At 35.3% G+C, this 16671-nt stretch overlaps 1 protein-coding gene and 1 long non-coding RNA gene across 5 annotated transcripts in view; one reads left to right on the top strand and one right to left on the bottom strand.

Moving 5' to 3' along the window:
• The window catches only part of MDFIC (MyoD family inhibitor domain containing), a 132848-nt gene that overhangs the window by 68189 nt on the left and 47988 nt on the right, over nucleotides 1-16671 (bottom strand). For all 4 annotated transcript variants that reach the window (XM_036010826.1, XM_036010825.1, XM_036010824.1 and 1 more), the window contains one exon: nucleotides 1778-2053. In XM_036010826.1, the coding sequence (XP_035866719.1) occupies nucleotides 1778-2053 (276 nt within the window). The remainder of the gene's footprint in view (nucleotides 1-1777; nucleotides 2054-16671) is intronic.
• Nucleotides 12554-15097, top strand: LOC118497150. The gene is made up of 2 exons (XR_004899691.1): nucleotides 12554-14420; nucleotides 14681-15097. It is a non-coding gene; the product is annotated as an uncharacterized LOC118497150 (long non-coding RNA).

Here is a 16671-nt window from a genome sequence, read left to right as displayed (position 1 = left end):
CTGCATTCTTACATCAGAAATAAATCCATACATGACATTGAAAGATCCATACATGATACTGAAAGTAAGCAAATAATAACAAACTTTATAAAAATTTCATAAGTAATTTTAAGTTGGACTGATATGTGTTACTATTTTTTATAATAAGAAAATAACAAATGAAAAATAAGATGATAGGGATATACTAAGTAAATTTAAATGTAAAAAACAAGTGGATTTCAATTGAATTCAATTATTTCACCCAATCACCTGAAAATGAAGATCCTCTAAAGAAAATTGCATTGCCTTCCCAACTCCTTGGAGAGCCAGTTTAGTTAACAGCCTACCTATGCTTCAGAGATGACCACATAGCTAACATGTCAAACTAATTTTAAAGTGTCAATCATGTCCCTTTCAATCTAATTAGTTTGGAAAGTAGTGTCACTGACCTGGAACTACACAGACCATTTATTATCATATCATTTGATCAACCTAACACTTTACCTTAGTTGAATTTGAGCACCTGTACCCAAATGTAATATCCTTTCTCCTACTCATTACTGCTACCTCTCCATACAATTTTCTATTTACAACTCAATTTATCTTTATGAATAAGCATGGCCAACTTCACAGAAGCATCCACAGAATTTCCTTTATTTAAAATTCCATGGCAATTAAAATAGAAAGCAAAGGGAATAAGAAATAAATATACAGCCCTGGCTAGTGTTGCTCAGTGGATTGAGTGCTGGACTGAGAACCAAAGGGTGACCAGTTCAATGACCAGTCAGGGCACATGCTTGTGTTACAGGCCAGGTCCACAGTAGGGGTGACATGAGAGGCAACCACACAGTGATATTTCTTTCCCTATTTTTCCCTACTTTCCCATCTATAAATAAATAAATAAAATCTTTAAAAAGATATATATATCTTATCATATATATATATATATATATGATGCAATATTTGAGTGTTTTGATGCTTAAGAACTGTTAAAGTGGAGAGAGGAAGAACAGAAGAACATGGATATGTTAGGAGAAATTTGGAATCCTAAATATGAGGGAGACTATTCCTTTTTTAATGTAATATAGAAAGCCATTTGTATAAAAAATAAAAAAGTCTAAGTTATAAACACATGTCATGACATGGACTTGTGCTAAATAAAAAAAAAACTTTCTTAGATTCATAGTATTTAACCTGACTTTAACCTGGCCAAGTGCAGGATGAGACAGAGTTGAAGAGGTAATAATTAGTTCCTGAGAGGAACTAAAGACCAGACCACAGTGAGCTTAGAATGGGGCAGGGTAGCTGAAAGATGCTGGACAGTCAAGCAACACAGATTACTTGTCCCACTCCTTGGCAAGAAGATGAAAATTACCAAATCTTTTTCTGGCTTTGTTTTGCATATTTAAGAACTGATTTGCAAGCAAGTAATCTTATCTCTAAACCACATAATAACATATTAAACCAGAAACAGGAAAAATATTCCCATACATTCATGTGGCACCACAATGTTGCATTCATATTTTTAAATGTGGTTTTTAAAAAGAAGTAGGTATATATAAACTAATGACTACTCACTCAAGAAGACAATCTAAAAGCAGGATGTCAGCTGCCAATGCTTCCTTTCACAGCCTGTGCTCTCCTTTGGGGATTTAAGCTGCATTTTACCAAATTTCCCTTTTGTCTGACAGATAAGCAAGATTCTTCATTTATGTTTACTTAATCAAATAATTATTAAATATTAGTGAATAGGATTTTACACATGGTCAAATAAAATATGTATATATCTCAAACTTACCTTCAGGTGAAGAGCCTGGCTTTTGGGAAAAGACAGCATTTACTTTACTCTTCTTATTGATATCACTATTTACAGACAAGCTGGATTGAATTTTCCTATGCATTTTTTGAGAAACAGGAGCTGAAAATCTTCGACTATCTGAAGATATAGTTTTAGCCCCACGGTGAATTCCGTTTCCATTGCTCAGACTTTTGTGGCAGTCCTTTATCTTGTCTATTTCCTCCTCACTTGGTTCCTGTGCTGAAGTTAGAAGCTGAGGCAAGCGCTGAGGTTGGGCTAAGTTAAAAAGCAGGAAAAGTTAATTAGATTAAAAAATAAATTAATATTTTAAAATAAAATACATTCAGTAATAGACTTTTTTGAATTTTACTCATGATGCTAAAAATGAAAGGTGAAAGAAACTAAAACACTACTAAGTATGTATATAGTAATAATAAACAAAATGCATAACAAATAATAAATAAATATAGGGAAAGCATCCTTACTAAAAGGGAAAATGAGAAAAGGGGTCATCAAAGGCACCATTATACAGAAATATTAAAAAAAGAGAAAAAAATGTTTTGTTTTTTAATGAAATTGAAGTTAGAAATCCAAAGAAGTAATTTAACACTCATTTAACAGCAAAAGTAGATGATTTTCTATGTACCAGGTCCTCTTATGGATGCCAGAGACACAAAAGTATTATCTCACTATTCCCAATAATGGTAAACTACTGATTTATCTTTTGAAATAAAGGAAAAAGAACAATGGATTGAAGTATCAAAGCTAGGCAATATAGAGAAATATTGTGGAGTCCAGTGTTTGATGTTCAATTCCTAGCAGACCCATGGGCCAAAAGCACATCAGTAAGGTTTACTTGAGAGAAGCTCGGTTGAATGTAGAGGCATGATCTTTAGCTGTGTAACTCTTGAGAGTCTCTGTGCTGCTAATAGATTTATTTTCTATTTAAATTAGCTAAAATGGTTTCTGGTTTTGCAGCTAAGAGCTCTAATCTCCCCCAAAAGGGTTACTTTTTTTATACTGGTTAAATAATAAGATTATTAAAATCAACATTTATCTTGATTGTATAGCTCCTAAGCAATGCTATTGATCAAAGCATTTCAGTTAAAAACAATGGTAATAACAAAAAACATTATTGCCAAAATTTACTTTTATAATCTCCTAGAATTTCCAAATCTAAAACTGCTATATAATTAGTTTTCTTTTCAATTTATAATTATGAACACTTATAAAATGTAAATTAAGTCAAAATACTAAGAACTCTTCAACTTAGAGTCTATTGTATGCAAAACCATATAATGTCTAAAAAGGGATTGATTTTACGTGATCTGAGAACTAGCTAAGGCTCAGCATATATTTTTTTTATAAAGAAGGTAGTTTTCATTTAAGAATGTCTTTAGAACATATTGTTTATGTCTGTTGTTTCATATCCTATGTCTTTTGAAAATAAACATCTTTATATATGAAAATATTCTACTCATGAATGTACAGATTTCAAGGAAAAGACAAACTGATTTTTACACTTAAACAAAAGCATGCTCTCATACCCTTAATACCCAATTTATAAAACCAATACATAAACGTCTCATAGTGTTTAAGTTATTCAATAATAAACAAAGAAAAATTGTCAAAAATTAAGTATTTGTGAATAACACCAAGTAATGGTTGTAAAATGTATCAAAATATTTTACTTTTCTCACAACTTCTGATATAAAGATAAAAAAGAGAGAAAGGATTACTTCTCTGTTTAAAACATATAGATGCCCTTCATATAACTAAAATTGGCAATCAAGGCATCTGCAACAGATCTATTTCTTATGGGTGAGTAATCTTTTGATCTAGAGATTATTATGCTCTCCTGTAACTTCTTGTATCAACGAGAATGACATCCTAATGACTGCTATTAAACATAAAGCTAGTTATACATATTTATTTAAAGGAATGCCAAAGAAGACAGTTAAACCTAATTTGGTGCTCTTTTCAGAGCACTTTCCAGTAATTTCACCAATAAATGGAACATACTGGGCCATGTTTTTTTTTTGTTTTTTTTTTTTGAAAAGAATAATTCAAGCAATCTGAGAGCTTGGTTAAGTTGAAATGTCATTGACCAATACTGGGGAGATTTCTTATCAAAAATGTCTTGTCATATTCCATAATCTGAGATAAATTTAAAATCACTTACCTAATAGTTAAACCCCCTCAATACATAAAAATAAAGGTGTTAAAAGACAACTATGTCTTGCCACCAAATTCTTAAAGTGACAGATCTGACCTTTTTCTACTATCAAAATTGACTATAGGCAAATTACTGGGTATGGCTGGAGTGATATTTAAACCTATCTGTAATGATTTATCTACATCTCAGTCTTCAAAATGATGTCTATTTCTGTTGGCAGATAAACTATAGTACCTTAATTTTTTGTTTCACTGTCACCTAATTATTTTTACTGTAGTTTTATGGTCAGGTAACCAAGTATTATCTCTTCATTCTAGTTTTTTTCTTTTTTTTAACATTAAAACTTTCCTAGTGATATGATTCTGTCAGATGCATGCAGTACATATGTCAAAACAAAACTGGATAAACCCTAGATATATTGGTTATCTCAAGAGACACTTATTTTAATTTCATCGATAATTATTCATGGATAACACCTGAATCTTACAGTAAAATAACAATTGCCCTGGCTGGGTGTCTCAGTTGGTTGGAGCACCAACTCATACATCAAAAGGTTGTGGGTCCCATCCCTGGTAAGGGCACATACCTGGGTTTCAGATTTGATCCCCAGTAAGGGTGCATTCAGAAGGCAATTGTTTCTCTTCCACATCAGTGTTATTTTTTTCTCTCTCTCCCTGCCTCTCTTTCTAAAATCAATAAGCACATCCTCAGGTGAGGATTTAAAATAATAATAACAACTAAAACCAAGTAGGAAGAATGATTTTATTATTTCATAAAGAACAAAAATTCTGACTGACTAAACCATAACTACTTGACTTTAAACAGATTTCTTTTTCTTGTTGTGTAAAAGTTGTGTATGGCTTTAAAAAAAACATGCTAATGTGGGAATGACACAATACTTCTTAAAACACAAGTAATGCCTAGGGACCCTCACTCTCCCTTTAACGATCCACTGCTCTCATTCAGCTGTCTTTCTTTTTCCAAATCTTTACATATGTGACAGCTCTCAGAAGTAGACCATAGACCATCTGGCATTTTCAGAGGTGTAACTTGTGCAAATTCAGCTCTATTGGGAGCATACTGCTATCTTCTGCCTGCGTTATAAAGGGACAATAGAATGTAAAACTTATGGGTTGTTTTGAATTATTCATTTTTTTGCCTGTATATTCAAGAAATTTTACAAACTCTGCATTTTGTACTATATAATCACATGCGTTAGTAATACAAAGAAACTTTTTGACACCTATTTTCCACAGAAAGCTGGCACTTTGTTTGATATGTGAACATTCAGGCTTCTGTTATATCATTCTAAACAGGATGAGTGCTTCTACAAAAGACCCCATTTTGAACTTGCTCTTTATAAGCAAAATAACATATTCTTGATATTCAGTAACAAATGCAATACACATCAAAAATTTAAATACCAGTTATATGAACACTCAGCATCTTCAAACCTGGATAGCATCGGTCACCTGCTTACCATATGTGTAAAGAGTTTTTTTAAATTGTTGTTCATACAATGCAGCACGATTGTAATTCTAATATTCATAGTGAATAGTTATAAATGACTCAAGAAATACTGTGCTTTCTAGGCTCCATCTGGAAGGAAACCAATAGAATTAGATCTAGTGATTTTCAGTAATAACAATAAATATGGGAGTTATGAGTCAACAGCATAAACTTCTTTTGATAAATTTTTTTATATGTGTGATATTGTAGCTTAGTATTAACCATGCTTGAAACTACACCTGTTGGAGAAGCAACAAAAGCAACATTTTCATACAGCATATAATCTATTACCATGAGCAATGCATCCACAGTTGCTGGTCTCTTCACATAAATCAGATTTAATAAAATTATAAAAGAATTGTTATGCCATTTAGTTCAAATGGTTATTGTGCACATACAAAAAAATCAAAATTAAATGCTTAGGATTTAAAATTATCATAACAAAATGATCTAAATAGAATATGAGAGTGAGGGTGGGGGCAAGAAATGACTAGAAACTGAATTACTCTTCCCAAGGAGAGTTACAGGCTTTGGGTGGGTTCCCAGTAATTCTGCTACTCTATAGTCACTATGAGATAAACATGAACACATACATACACACAATGGTAGTGATTTTATATACACACATATATATTTAAAAGTTTTACTATATAAATATATATAGTATGCATGTATAAATAAAAGCTTTAAATTACTTCAATATGCACAAATATAATAAAATTATTTTATTTATTGTTATAAGGTAAATTTAGGCTAATATCAGCTAAAATATATGTGCTAATGGACAACTCTGTTTATCAGCTTGATGCAAACCTTTCTCAGTGGGCAGACCCTGAGGGGCCCCTGCATCCTAATGCTTACACAGTCTGGAAGCTTCTGGCACTTTCTACCTCTGTGTCATTCATTCTACTCCAAAAGACTTCAGAAAAATTTTTATCTACCTCTTGAACATTTTTATTTACTTCTTGAGCTTCTGGACTCTTTTATCATATATTGGATTTTCTATCTTCACTTTATTTACTGTATATATTAATATATTGAAACATATTTTAGAATTGTGACTTTTCTGAACATTGACCAATTTGAGGATACCAATAAAATCTTGTGACTACATGACTGGGAATTTGTAGGATAGAGGGAATTTTCTTATGATGATATCGCACACCTAATAGTATTTCAATAATAGTGCAGTTTTCATCATTGCAAAAGAAATCCTTGGGTAGCAGGGTTTGGAGGCACTTCTTCCCAAAACAAGAGGATAAAACTTTAGAAATTGTTTGGAGAAGAGATTATTTTCTGTATTAAAAAAAGCATTTAGAAAGTACTTAAACATAATTAATTTGGGGCTAGAGGGGGAGACTGCTAGCTGTTCCACACATCCATTCCCCCCAGGGTCCTGGGCACCAGGCTAACCCATTTCCCAGCCTTCCCTGCAGTTTGGTTCAGCCATGTATCCATGTTAGATCTGAAGTATTGAGAGCAGAAATTTATTTCTGCCACTTTTAATCCTAAACCTTTGGGCATGAGTGTGCCCTCCCCATGCTTTCTTTCTTGCCCTTGGAAACAACATAGCTTTGACCACAAATGAGGGAAATATCATAAGAGATGCTACAGAAGACAAACAGAAGGAATCTGCATGTCAGCGGGAAGGAGAGCCTCTCACTGATGTAGAATGATCACCTCATACTATTACATAAAAATAAACTTTTATCTAACCATGGGATTAACACTGGGATTCATTTAGGAAACATTAATAGCTTCTACCAGGGCCTTTTGACAAATATGTATGGTATATATACATATAAATACTTAAACTACCCATAGCCCAAATGACCCAAAAGTCATTTGGGTACATACCACAAGTACTATGAAAAAAAAACCCCAATATATTAATAGCAGGATAAAGACTACCACCAAATCCACAGCCTGTGGTAGAGCTCAGAAAGCAGCAGCTCAGTTTTACAATGCAGGAGCTGATTATCAATGAGGGAGGATGATGCATTATGTAGTTTGGAAGAAAAGTACTCAGCGGTACTCTGCCATTTGAAGAAAACTTTCTAACTCCGTCAACTTTCTCTCCTTACCATGGCTGGGAGGAAGTCAGGTAGGTGGCCAGCTATCTCGCTTTGCTCTGGACAAAAGGAGGTGCTAGGGTGCAGAACTTTCAGTTGTGTTTTTTTAAAGATTTTATTTATTTATTTTTAGAGAGGGAAGGGAGGGAGAAAGAGAGAGAAAGAGAAACATCAATGTGCGGTTGCTTGGGGTCATGGCCTGCAACCCAGGCATGTACCCTGACTGGGAATTGAACCTGCGACACTTTTGTTCACAGCCTGAGCTCAATCCACTGAGCTACGCCAGCCAGGGCTAGAACTTTCAGTTTTAAAACCAGAATAATCTCAAGCAAACTGGACAAGTTTGTCACTTTTATAAAAGGAGCAATTTGTGCACAATTGTTTTCCTCAAGACACTAGCAACAACAGATGGTGGGATATGCATAGGATTTGAACAAGACTCACTAGGGTTTGAATTCTAGGGTCAGTATTTCCAAGTTCTGTGAACTTCAGAAACTTATCTCATCTCCCTAGGCATTATGATCATCACTGGCAAATGAGACAAAAAGCTAATACCTTATGGGTATAGGTTGGTTTAACTTACAAGTTCCATCCATGTTTTTCTTTTTCCTTATAGTATCCTACCTTAATTTTTTCACATTCTTATCTGATTTACCATTTTCCTTTTATTTTTTATTGTGTTACCAAGGTTTCCCACAATATACCAACCGAAAACTTTTTTGTAAATGAGTAAGTTCCAAACAAATACGTAAACTACCTTTCAGTTTTCAGAAAAAAATGATGACTTCAAAGAAAAATAAAACAAAAATTTAAAAAAGTGATTGGTATTTTTTCTTCTTTAAAAAGATTTATTTATTTTAGAAAGGGGAAGGGAGGGAGCAAGGGAGAAAAACATCATTGTGTGGTTGCCTCATGCACTCATTCTACTTGGGACCTGATCTGTCTGGCCCATAACCCAGGCCTGTACCCTGACTGGGGATTGAATCAGCAACCCTTTAGTTTGCAGGCCGGCACTCAGTCCACTGAGGTGCACCACCCAGGGCAAGCAGTTGATATTTACTAAAAAGTAATACATGCAAATCTTAAAAAAAAATACCAGACAGTAAATCAATGAATAACAAAGTTTTTATCATCTCTTCTTCTAGTATAATTTTACTCTAATGTTTGTTTTTATCCTTAAGTGAATCACAAGTTTGGCCTTACTTAATGCCAGCTACTACACACAATAGTTTTCAGTTAATTTATCTGGATTATATGAGGCTACTAGTCACATATTTGAGAACAGAATATTGTCAGTTTAAATTAGCAGATTTCATTATGGATTGCTGTCTACAAGTTTTATTTATATTTTAAAAGATCATGTTGCCCTCTCATATAATCCACAGAGAATATGGGATTTGCATTTGCTATGATATCCTTTATTCTCTGACTCAACTGACAAAGTTGGTCTCTGCTTATAATTATTTATAACTCTATAAGTATATCTAAATGAATGTATATGTACCTGTATTTTACAGAAATAAATAGCCTAAACAGTGTTTTTGTATGACAGAAAATATATTAATTCAATTCAAAATAAGCACAAAGCAACCATCTTCCAGAAACCTATTTTACATACTGAAATTCTTATGATATGATAACTTTACAAGGAATAACAATATCTTCATGGTCTTTTGAAGAATCACTCCTGAGTTTTTTCAGTGGTAATAATGGGCATATTCAGGACGAATACATATTTTTTTAGATATTAAAGGCATTTGTTTTGTTTTTTAAATAATCGGTTAGCATGCGAGCAAAAGTTTGGAAAGCCCTACTGTTAGTGCATTAGTTTCAACAAACAAAAGCTGTCCTCAGAATTCTTAAAACAATATGTAGCAACGTAAGAAGTTTCAGTAGCTACTACTCATACATCCATCTTTAGACTTTCAGTTAAGCATTTCTTCAAACTTGCTAGTTTTTCATCATAAATTTTATAGGAAAAGATGAAAAATAATGATTAGCTTTTATTTTTTAAGGTGCTTAAAAAGCACCTGATTGTGTATCATGGTATGATACAACACATTCAAGTGTTATCTACAAACATTGAGCAATGTATACTACAGTAAAAACAGGGTAGGTAACAGCTATGAAAAGCATACACTGAAAATTCCAAATACTAGGAACTTGAGAATTCATCCAGAGAATTTTACACTGATTACAGCTTTCAAGGACCACGAAGCATGTAAGCAGGCCCTCCACTAAGAAGCATGTAGTGCTCTTAGATTTCAACATAATATATACATTAACACACTTGAATAGATGAAGAAATGCTTTCTGATATAGGTCCTAGAATCTACACCTGCCTTTGGTGCCATTAGCCCTCCTCCATGTGGTAAGAGCTCTCTGATAAAGCAAAGACACAAGTCAAAAACCTAGAAATCAAGAATTCCTATCTAATACAGTAACCAGCATCAGGAGGCTGAAATGTGATACTAAGAAAAGGCAAGAATGGGGACAGTGGGATTGCTCCCTCCTTGCCTAGAGAATCAGTGGATAATATGAAACACTAGTAAAGTATTTAATGAAAATAAGCTACCGTAAGTCCTTGGAACACAGACAGTATGTATTTAAGACTGGTGCTTTCGGGTAACTCTGTAGAAAACTGCTCACATACCAGTGTATTGCACTTCTTATGGCTTTCAGTAGCTGTTACAATAAAACAACAAACTCCATTCCAACTGGCCAAGGCAAAAAGATAGGCCAGCTAAAAAAAGTAGGCAACTTTTATTACAGAAAGTTGTTTTTACCTGGAAGCAACATAGCCCTAACCGGCAATAGTCAAATAAGTTTGAAATTGTGTAAATCCAAGAAGGTACTCTCCTCTGTACTGACAAATTTCAAATAGCCATCCTTACCTGAGTGCAGGCCTTGGTGAGTAGAACAAGATCTGCACTGCCTTTCTGCAGTTCATAGATATATTTAGAACCATAAGCAACAGCCCTGGCCAGTGATATAGTACCATAAAGTTTAGATAGCTATACATATTAGCTGAATTTCAGCAGCCAAATTATTTCTTATGGTCTAAATTTAGTGCTCCAGCCAAGACAATGGCATAGGGAGACACACATCACCTCCTCACACAAACATAAGAAGGATCACAACTAACCTCAAAACAACCGCAACTACCAGAAAATCAAACCGTAGGGAAGTCTGAAAACCAAGGATTAAAAGAAGAAATATTCACCTAGACAGGTAGGAAGGGTGGAGACCAGGAGCGGAGCAGAGAAGACATGGTGTGGTAGTGGCAAGGCGGCAGTGGGCAGTCCAACATTCACATGGAAGATAAAAAGCAGGAGGGACACCTAGGGAACATGTGATCCCAGCCCCAGGTCAGACCACTCAGCCCAAGGTTATAGTCCTGGGAAAATAAAGCCTCATAACTTCTGGCTGTAAAAACCAGTGGGGGTTGGAGTGGAAGAAAAAACAGCCAGTCTCTCAGGAGAGTCCATTTAAAGGACCTTCATGGTCCTGGAACGTATGGAAACCAACCCACTTCAAGATTTAGCACCAAGGCAGCAGCTAAAAGGGCACCAGGAGCATAACAGAAGTGGCAGAAGTGCCTGGAAATGGGGTAAGCCCAGCAAGAGACACTGTTCCCTCTATGACCCCCTCCCCTACATACAGCACCACAAAGTGGCAAAGTGGGTTGCCCCACCCTGTTGAACACCTAAGGATCCACCCTCTACAACATAACAAATGTACCAAGACAGGGAGTCAAAGCAGCTCTACCTAATACGCAGAAAGAAACACAGGGAGGATGTCAAATTGAAGACACAAAGAAATATGACTGAATAAAAGAACAGATCAAAATTGCAGAAAAAAAAACTCAGTGAAGCAGAGATAGCCAACCTATCAGATGCGGAGTTTAAAACACTGGTGAGAAGGATGCTCAGAGAACTCATCGAGTTCAGCAAATGGATAAAAAGAGAAATGAGGTTTATAATACTAAGTGAAATAAAGAAAAATCTATAAGGAATCAACAGTGAAGGAAATAAAGCTGGGGTTCAAATCAACAATTTGGAAGATAAGGGAGAAACAGTCAACCAGTAAAGGATGAAGAAACAAGAATTCAAAGAAACAAGAAAAGAATAAGACTCTGGGTTATCTCTGAATGTGCCAACATCCAAATCATAGGGATGACATAAAGAAAAGAGAAAGAACAAGACACTGAAAACTTGTTTGAAAAAAAATGAAAGAAATCTTCCCTAATTTGGTGAAGAAAATAGACATACAAGTCTGGGTCACTCAGAGAGTACTAAACAAGTTGGACCCAAAGAGGGCTATGCCAAAACACATCATAATTAAATTCCCTGAGATTAAAGATAAGGAAAGAATCTAAAAAGCAGCAAGAGCAAAGGGGATAGTTACCTACAAAGGAGTTCACAACTATCAGCTGATTTCTCAAAAGAAAATTTGCAGGCAAGAAGGGACTGGAAAGAAATATTCCAAGTCATGAAAAGCAAGGACCTACAACTTAGATCACTCTATCCAGTAAAGGTATCACTTACAATGGAAGGGCAGATAAAGTGCTTCCCAGATAAGGTAAAGTTAAAGGAACTCATTATCACCAAGCCCTTACTTTCTGCAATGTTAAAGGGACTTAACTAAGAAGAAGATCAAAAACTATGAAAAATAAAATGACAACAAACTCACAACTATCAAAAACTGAACCTAAAAAACAAAAACAAACACTAAGCCAACAACTAGAACAGAAACAGAATCACAGAAATGGAGATCACATGTAGAGTTACCAGAGGGGAGGGGGAAAGAGGAGAATGCAGGGGAAGGTACAGGGTTTAAGAAGCATAATTGGCAGGTACAAAATAGACAGGGCAGATATTAAGAACAGTATAGGAAATGGAGAAGCCAAAGAATTTATGTGCATGACCTATGGGCATGAACTAAGGGAGGTGGGAGGGTGTTAGAGGGAATGGGGGTACCAGGCAGAGGGAGTCAAAGGGGAAAAATAATTGGGACAACTGTAATAGCATACTCAATAAAATATACTTAAAAAATAAAAACGTAAATTTAGTGTGTTGATTAGGTAAATGTGAAGTGCTGAAAAATGAAACAGGGGATATTATGGAGGAGCAAGGCCTGTGGAAGCCTAAAACTCCAAGCTCTCTCAAATGCTTCCCCCACTCACTGCCCATCAGTAGTTCATATAACTCATTCACAAGGGATACAGCTTCAGAAGGATCAGCCTCTGCTGGTCCTTCTGTTTACCCACAGAAGTAAAGCTAGTGACAGAAAGACATTAAGTTGAGACTAAACGAGGCACAGGGAGCTCAAAACTCAAGAACAGAAATGGTAAGGCAATGGACCAGAGTCAAAGATCATTATGTGATACAACTTTTGATTCCAGTTACCAGAAAATAAACTTTTCCACCACCAAGTCCAAAAAATAGATATTGATGCTAACAAAGGTGTTAAAGAAATTACATTGCCAGAAAAATCCCTACCCTAACAAACAAAGGCTCATGACTGTTCTACCCTAAGGCAATCCCTGATTCTAAATTCTTGTTACCAATAAGAAAAGAAACATGAAGTCTCCTGAAAGAGAATCTTCCTGAAGCCCTTCTCGGAGATGGCCATGAAGGACATATAAGAAGAGAAATCTTAGCAGATAATCCTGGAGTAAGACATCCACTGGTTACAGAACTCAGACCAAGGCTAAGGAAAAAACTCAATAAAGAAATGCTTATGATATTCTATGGTCATATCATCATTTGTACTATCCTTACCCAAGGAATATTACTTAGATAAGTACTGTATAAGATAATTACTTAGATAAGTACTATCCTATACTTCTTTCATAATTATACAATCAGATATGTTTTAAAGCATAAGTTGCAGGACCATAATGAGCCAAATGCAAACTTGTTCAAGGTAGATTTCTGAATCATTTCAGGGGAAAATAAATTTCACCCAGAGTTTATGGAACAATGACTGCATGATACTCGTTCAAGATGCATCATCTGGATAGGACTTTGTCTCTCATTATGGAGAGGCAGAGGACATACATATTTGTTCAAAGTATAACTGGGTCTTGTTAAGTAGAAAGATTTTGAAATTACATGTACGGGGACAAAAAGTATCTGTGCAAACACACATATACACAAATGTTTGCTGGTCAGCCAAGAATTGACCCATTGTAGACACCTGCTCTTGATCCATCCAACATCACCCCCTTTATTTTGGTAGCAGTATAAATAATAATGACAGCAGGACCTCAATTTACTGACATCAACCCTTTAAAAATAAAGTACTTTTGGTTACCTACGTTTTGTACAGAGAGCTTGACAACACTGGGGATTTGCTGACTTGGCTTTGTTAAATAGAGAGTGCTCTAAAGGACAAGATTCTGTCTTCTTAGAGTTCCATCAACCTTATCAGGTACATACCTGCTGACAACGGGCCTTGAGAAATGTTCAGCACCCAGTGGATACCCAGTGAAAATTAACTGATGATAATGAATTATACAAGCTTTTAAGCTGTCATTTGATCCCAGTATATAATTTTCCTGAATAAATTAAGCAATAGTTTGGTATTCAATATCGTTATAAACTTAATCCATCACCTTCATGAGTCTAGCAAATTGCTGTAAAAGCATAATATGAGGATGATGGAACTCTAGAAATGATTCAAAAAATTCTGTTATAACAAGATAATTAAAGATTAAGTTACAGATAGCATAGTATATAGAGAGAAATTCACAAAAAATACTAGTTTAGTGACCTTTTTAAAAACAGCAGAAAAAAAAGTCAGTAGCAAATTGTGTGTGTGTGTGTGTGTGTGTGTGTGTGTGTTTGTGTGTGTATAACTTTTTCCTCCTCCCTATAAAGAAGTTCATCTACCCCTGGCTGGTGTAGCTCAGCGGATTGAGCACGGGCTGGGAACCAAAGTGTCCCAAGTTCAATTCCCAGCCAGGGTACATTCCTGGGTTGCAGGCCATAACCCCCCAGCAACCGCACACTGATGTTTCTCTTTCTCTCTCTCTCTCTCTCTCCCTCTCCCTCTCTCTCTCTCTCTCTCTCTCTCTCTCTCTCTCCCTCCCTCCCTTCCCTCCCTAAAAATAAATAATAAAATCTTTAAAAAAAAAAAAAGAAGTTCATCTAACTTAATGTTTAAGTAAAACTGGATCTCCCTGAGGTTAAAGCCCTGGAAATACAGATGAAAGCTCAGTTAGAAGATATGGAATTAGGCAGAGGAAACTATGAATTGCTACCTGAACATTTCAAAAGTAAATTTATTTCTGGTAGCTTAATTTACTCAAAGTAAATCAGAAGGTAAATTTGTTGTTATGAATCCCCCAGAGCTTTCAGGTATAGCTCACAACCCTCAGGGTTCATTGGTGAGTATCTGTTAATAGATTTCACTCTTCAATAAATTCTTTTAATATGTGGGTGTCACAAAGAAACCTGTGCTTTAGTCCTAATAACAATTTTCATTACAGATAAAGTTTCTCTGACATAATTTGAAACTTTAGCACTCTAAGCAAAGTTCTAAGAATTGACTCTAAGACAGGGATATGCTTAATTATCATGTTCAACCTTGATAGGAGATCCCAAAGGGTTTACACCATAAGGAGGTTTTGAATAAGCTCCTTATCTGATATAAATAACAATATCCAGGAAAAATGGTGCAATTAAGTTTCTACACCTATGGAGATAGATATATACATAAATTTTAAATTCTTTTTATATGTGAACAAGAGATTACAGCCTAAAATAATGGAAAGCCTTCAATATGCCAGTTATTAGGGAAATAAAACTATTTGGTTATTATTCTTACTAAAGTTATTATAAATGTTTGTTGAGAATATTCTATAAAGCCAGACACTGTTCCAGGCATAAGGGATATGAATACAATCTACAAACACCCTGCCCTCACAGAGCTTCCAAATGCTTATTATCTTATATAACTAGAAATCCAAAGATAGTATAGCTCTATTATTAATAATTTTGCAGGTTGTATACCCTCACCGTCATCCTCAGTATGTAAACATTCTGATTATGCCCCTCATAGTTGTAAGACAAAGCTCCAGATATCACACCTAAAGATGATGACAGCCTTGGACAAGAGGGCATTCTTTCCAACCATCTCTTTTTTTTTTTTTTTAAAGATTTTATTTATTTATTTATTTTTAGAGAGGGAAGGGGGAGAGAGAGAGAGAGAGAGAGACATAGAGACATCAATGTGCGGTTGCTGGGGTTTATGGCCTGCAACCCAGGAATGTACCCTGACTGGGAATCGAACCTGGGACACTTTAGTTCCTAGCCCGTGCTCAATCCACTGAGCTACGCCAGCCAGGGCTCCCAACCATCTCTTTAAGAATTAAAATCCCTTTCCCAGAAACCTTCTAAGAGATATTGGTTAGCACTGCTTGGTCACATGGTGACCCCAAAGCTCCTTTCATCTCTGCCCACAGAATAAACATTTTGTAAAGGTCTACCCTCTCTCCACAGGACAGGATGCTCCTCTATAGCAAGAAGTATGGGATTCATTTATTTGTATATTCAGTCAATCAGCATTTTTTTTTATTTTACTAAACTTATTGGGGTGACATTGCTTAATAAGATTATATAGGTTTTAAATGTATACTTCTTTGATATATGATCTGTATACTGTATTACATGCCACATCCCAAAGTCAAATTATCTTCTGTCACCATAATTTGGTTCCTTTTACCCTTTAACTACCCCTTATCCCCCCTCAATATGGTAACCACCAACTGTTGTCAGTGTCAATGAGTTTCAGTTTTATATCAGTGAAATCATATGGTTCAATGAGCTTTTAAGTGCTAGATCCAACTACTCAGCACTTTTGAATAGCTGCTCTAGCACCTAGAAGAGTGGTCATTTAGAAAAATCAGTGAAAGAAACAATAGAAGGAAACAATAATAACCATTCTGCAGCTCACAATTTCAATCATTTAAGTGAATCTTAATAGTACATATTACTAACCCAGAAAGTAAACAAGGGAAGGAAACAAACACAATTGCCTTTTCCCTTACCTCCCTGATAATGACTTCTATTTAACCTAGATGATTTTTAGAACCTCTAGCAGATATGTTCATCCTCCACACCCCCACAACT

This window comes from Phyllostomus discolor, chromosome 10, assembly GCF_004126475.2.
Source record: "Phyllostomus discolor isolate MPI-MPIP mPhyDis1 chromosome 10, mPhyDis1.pri.v3, whole genome shotgun sequence".
NCBI lineage: Eukaryota > Metazoa > Chordata > Mammalia > Chiroptera > Phyllostomidae > Phyllostomus > Phyllostomus discolor.
Note: the sequence above shows the minus strand (reverse complement) of the source record. Positions and strands in the feature narration are given on the sequence as shown.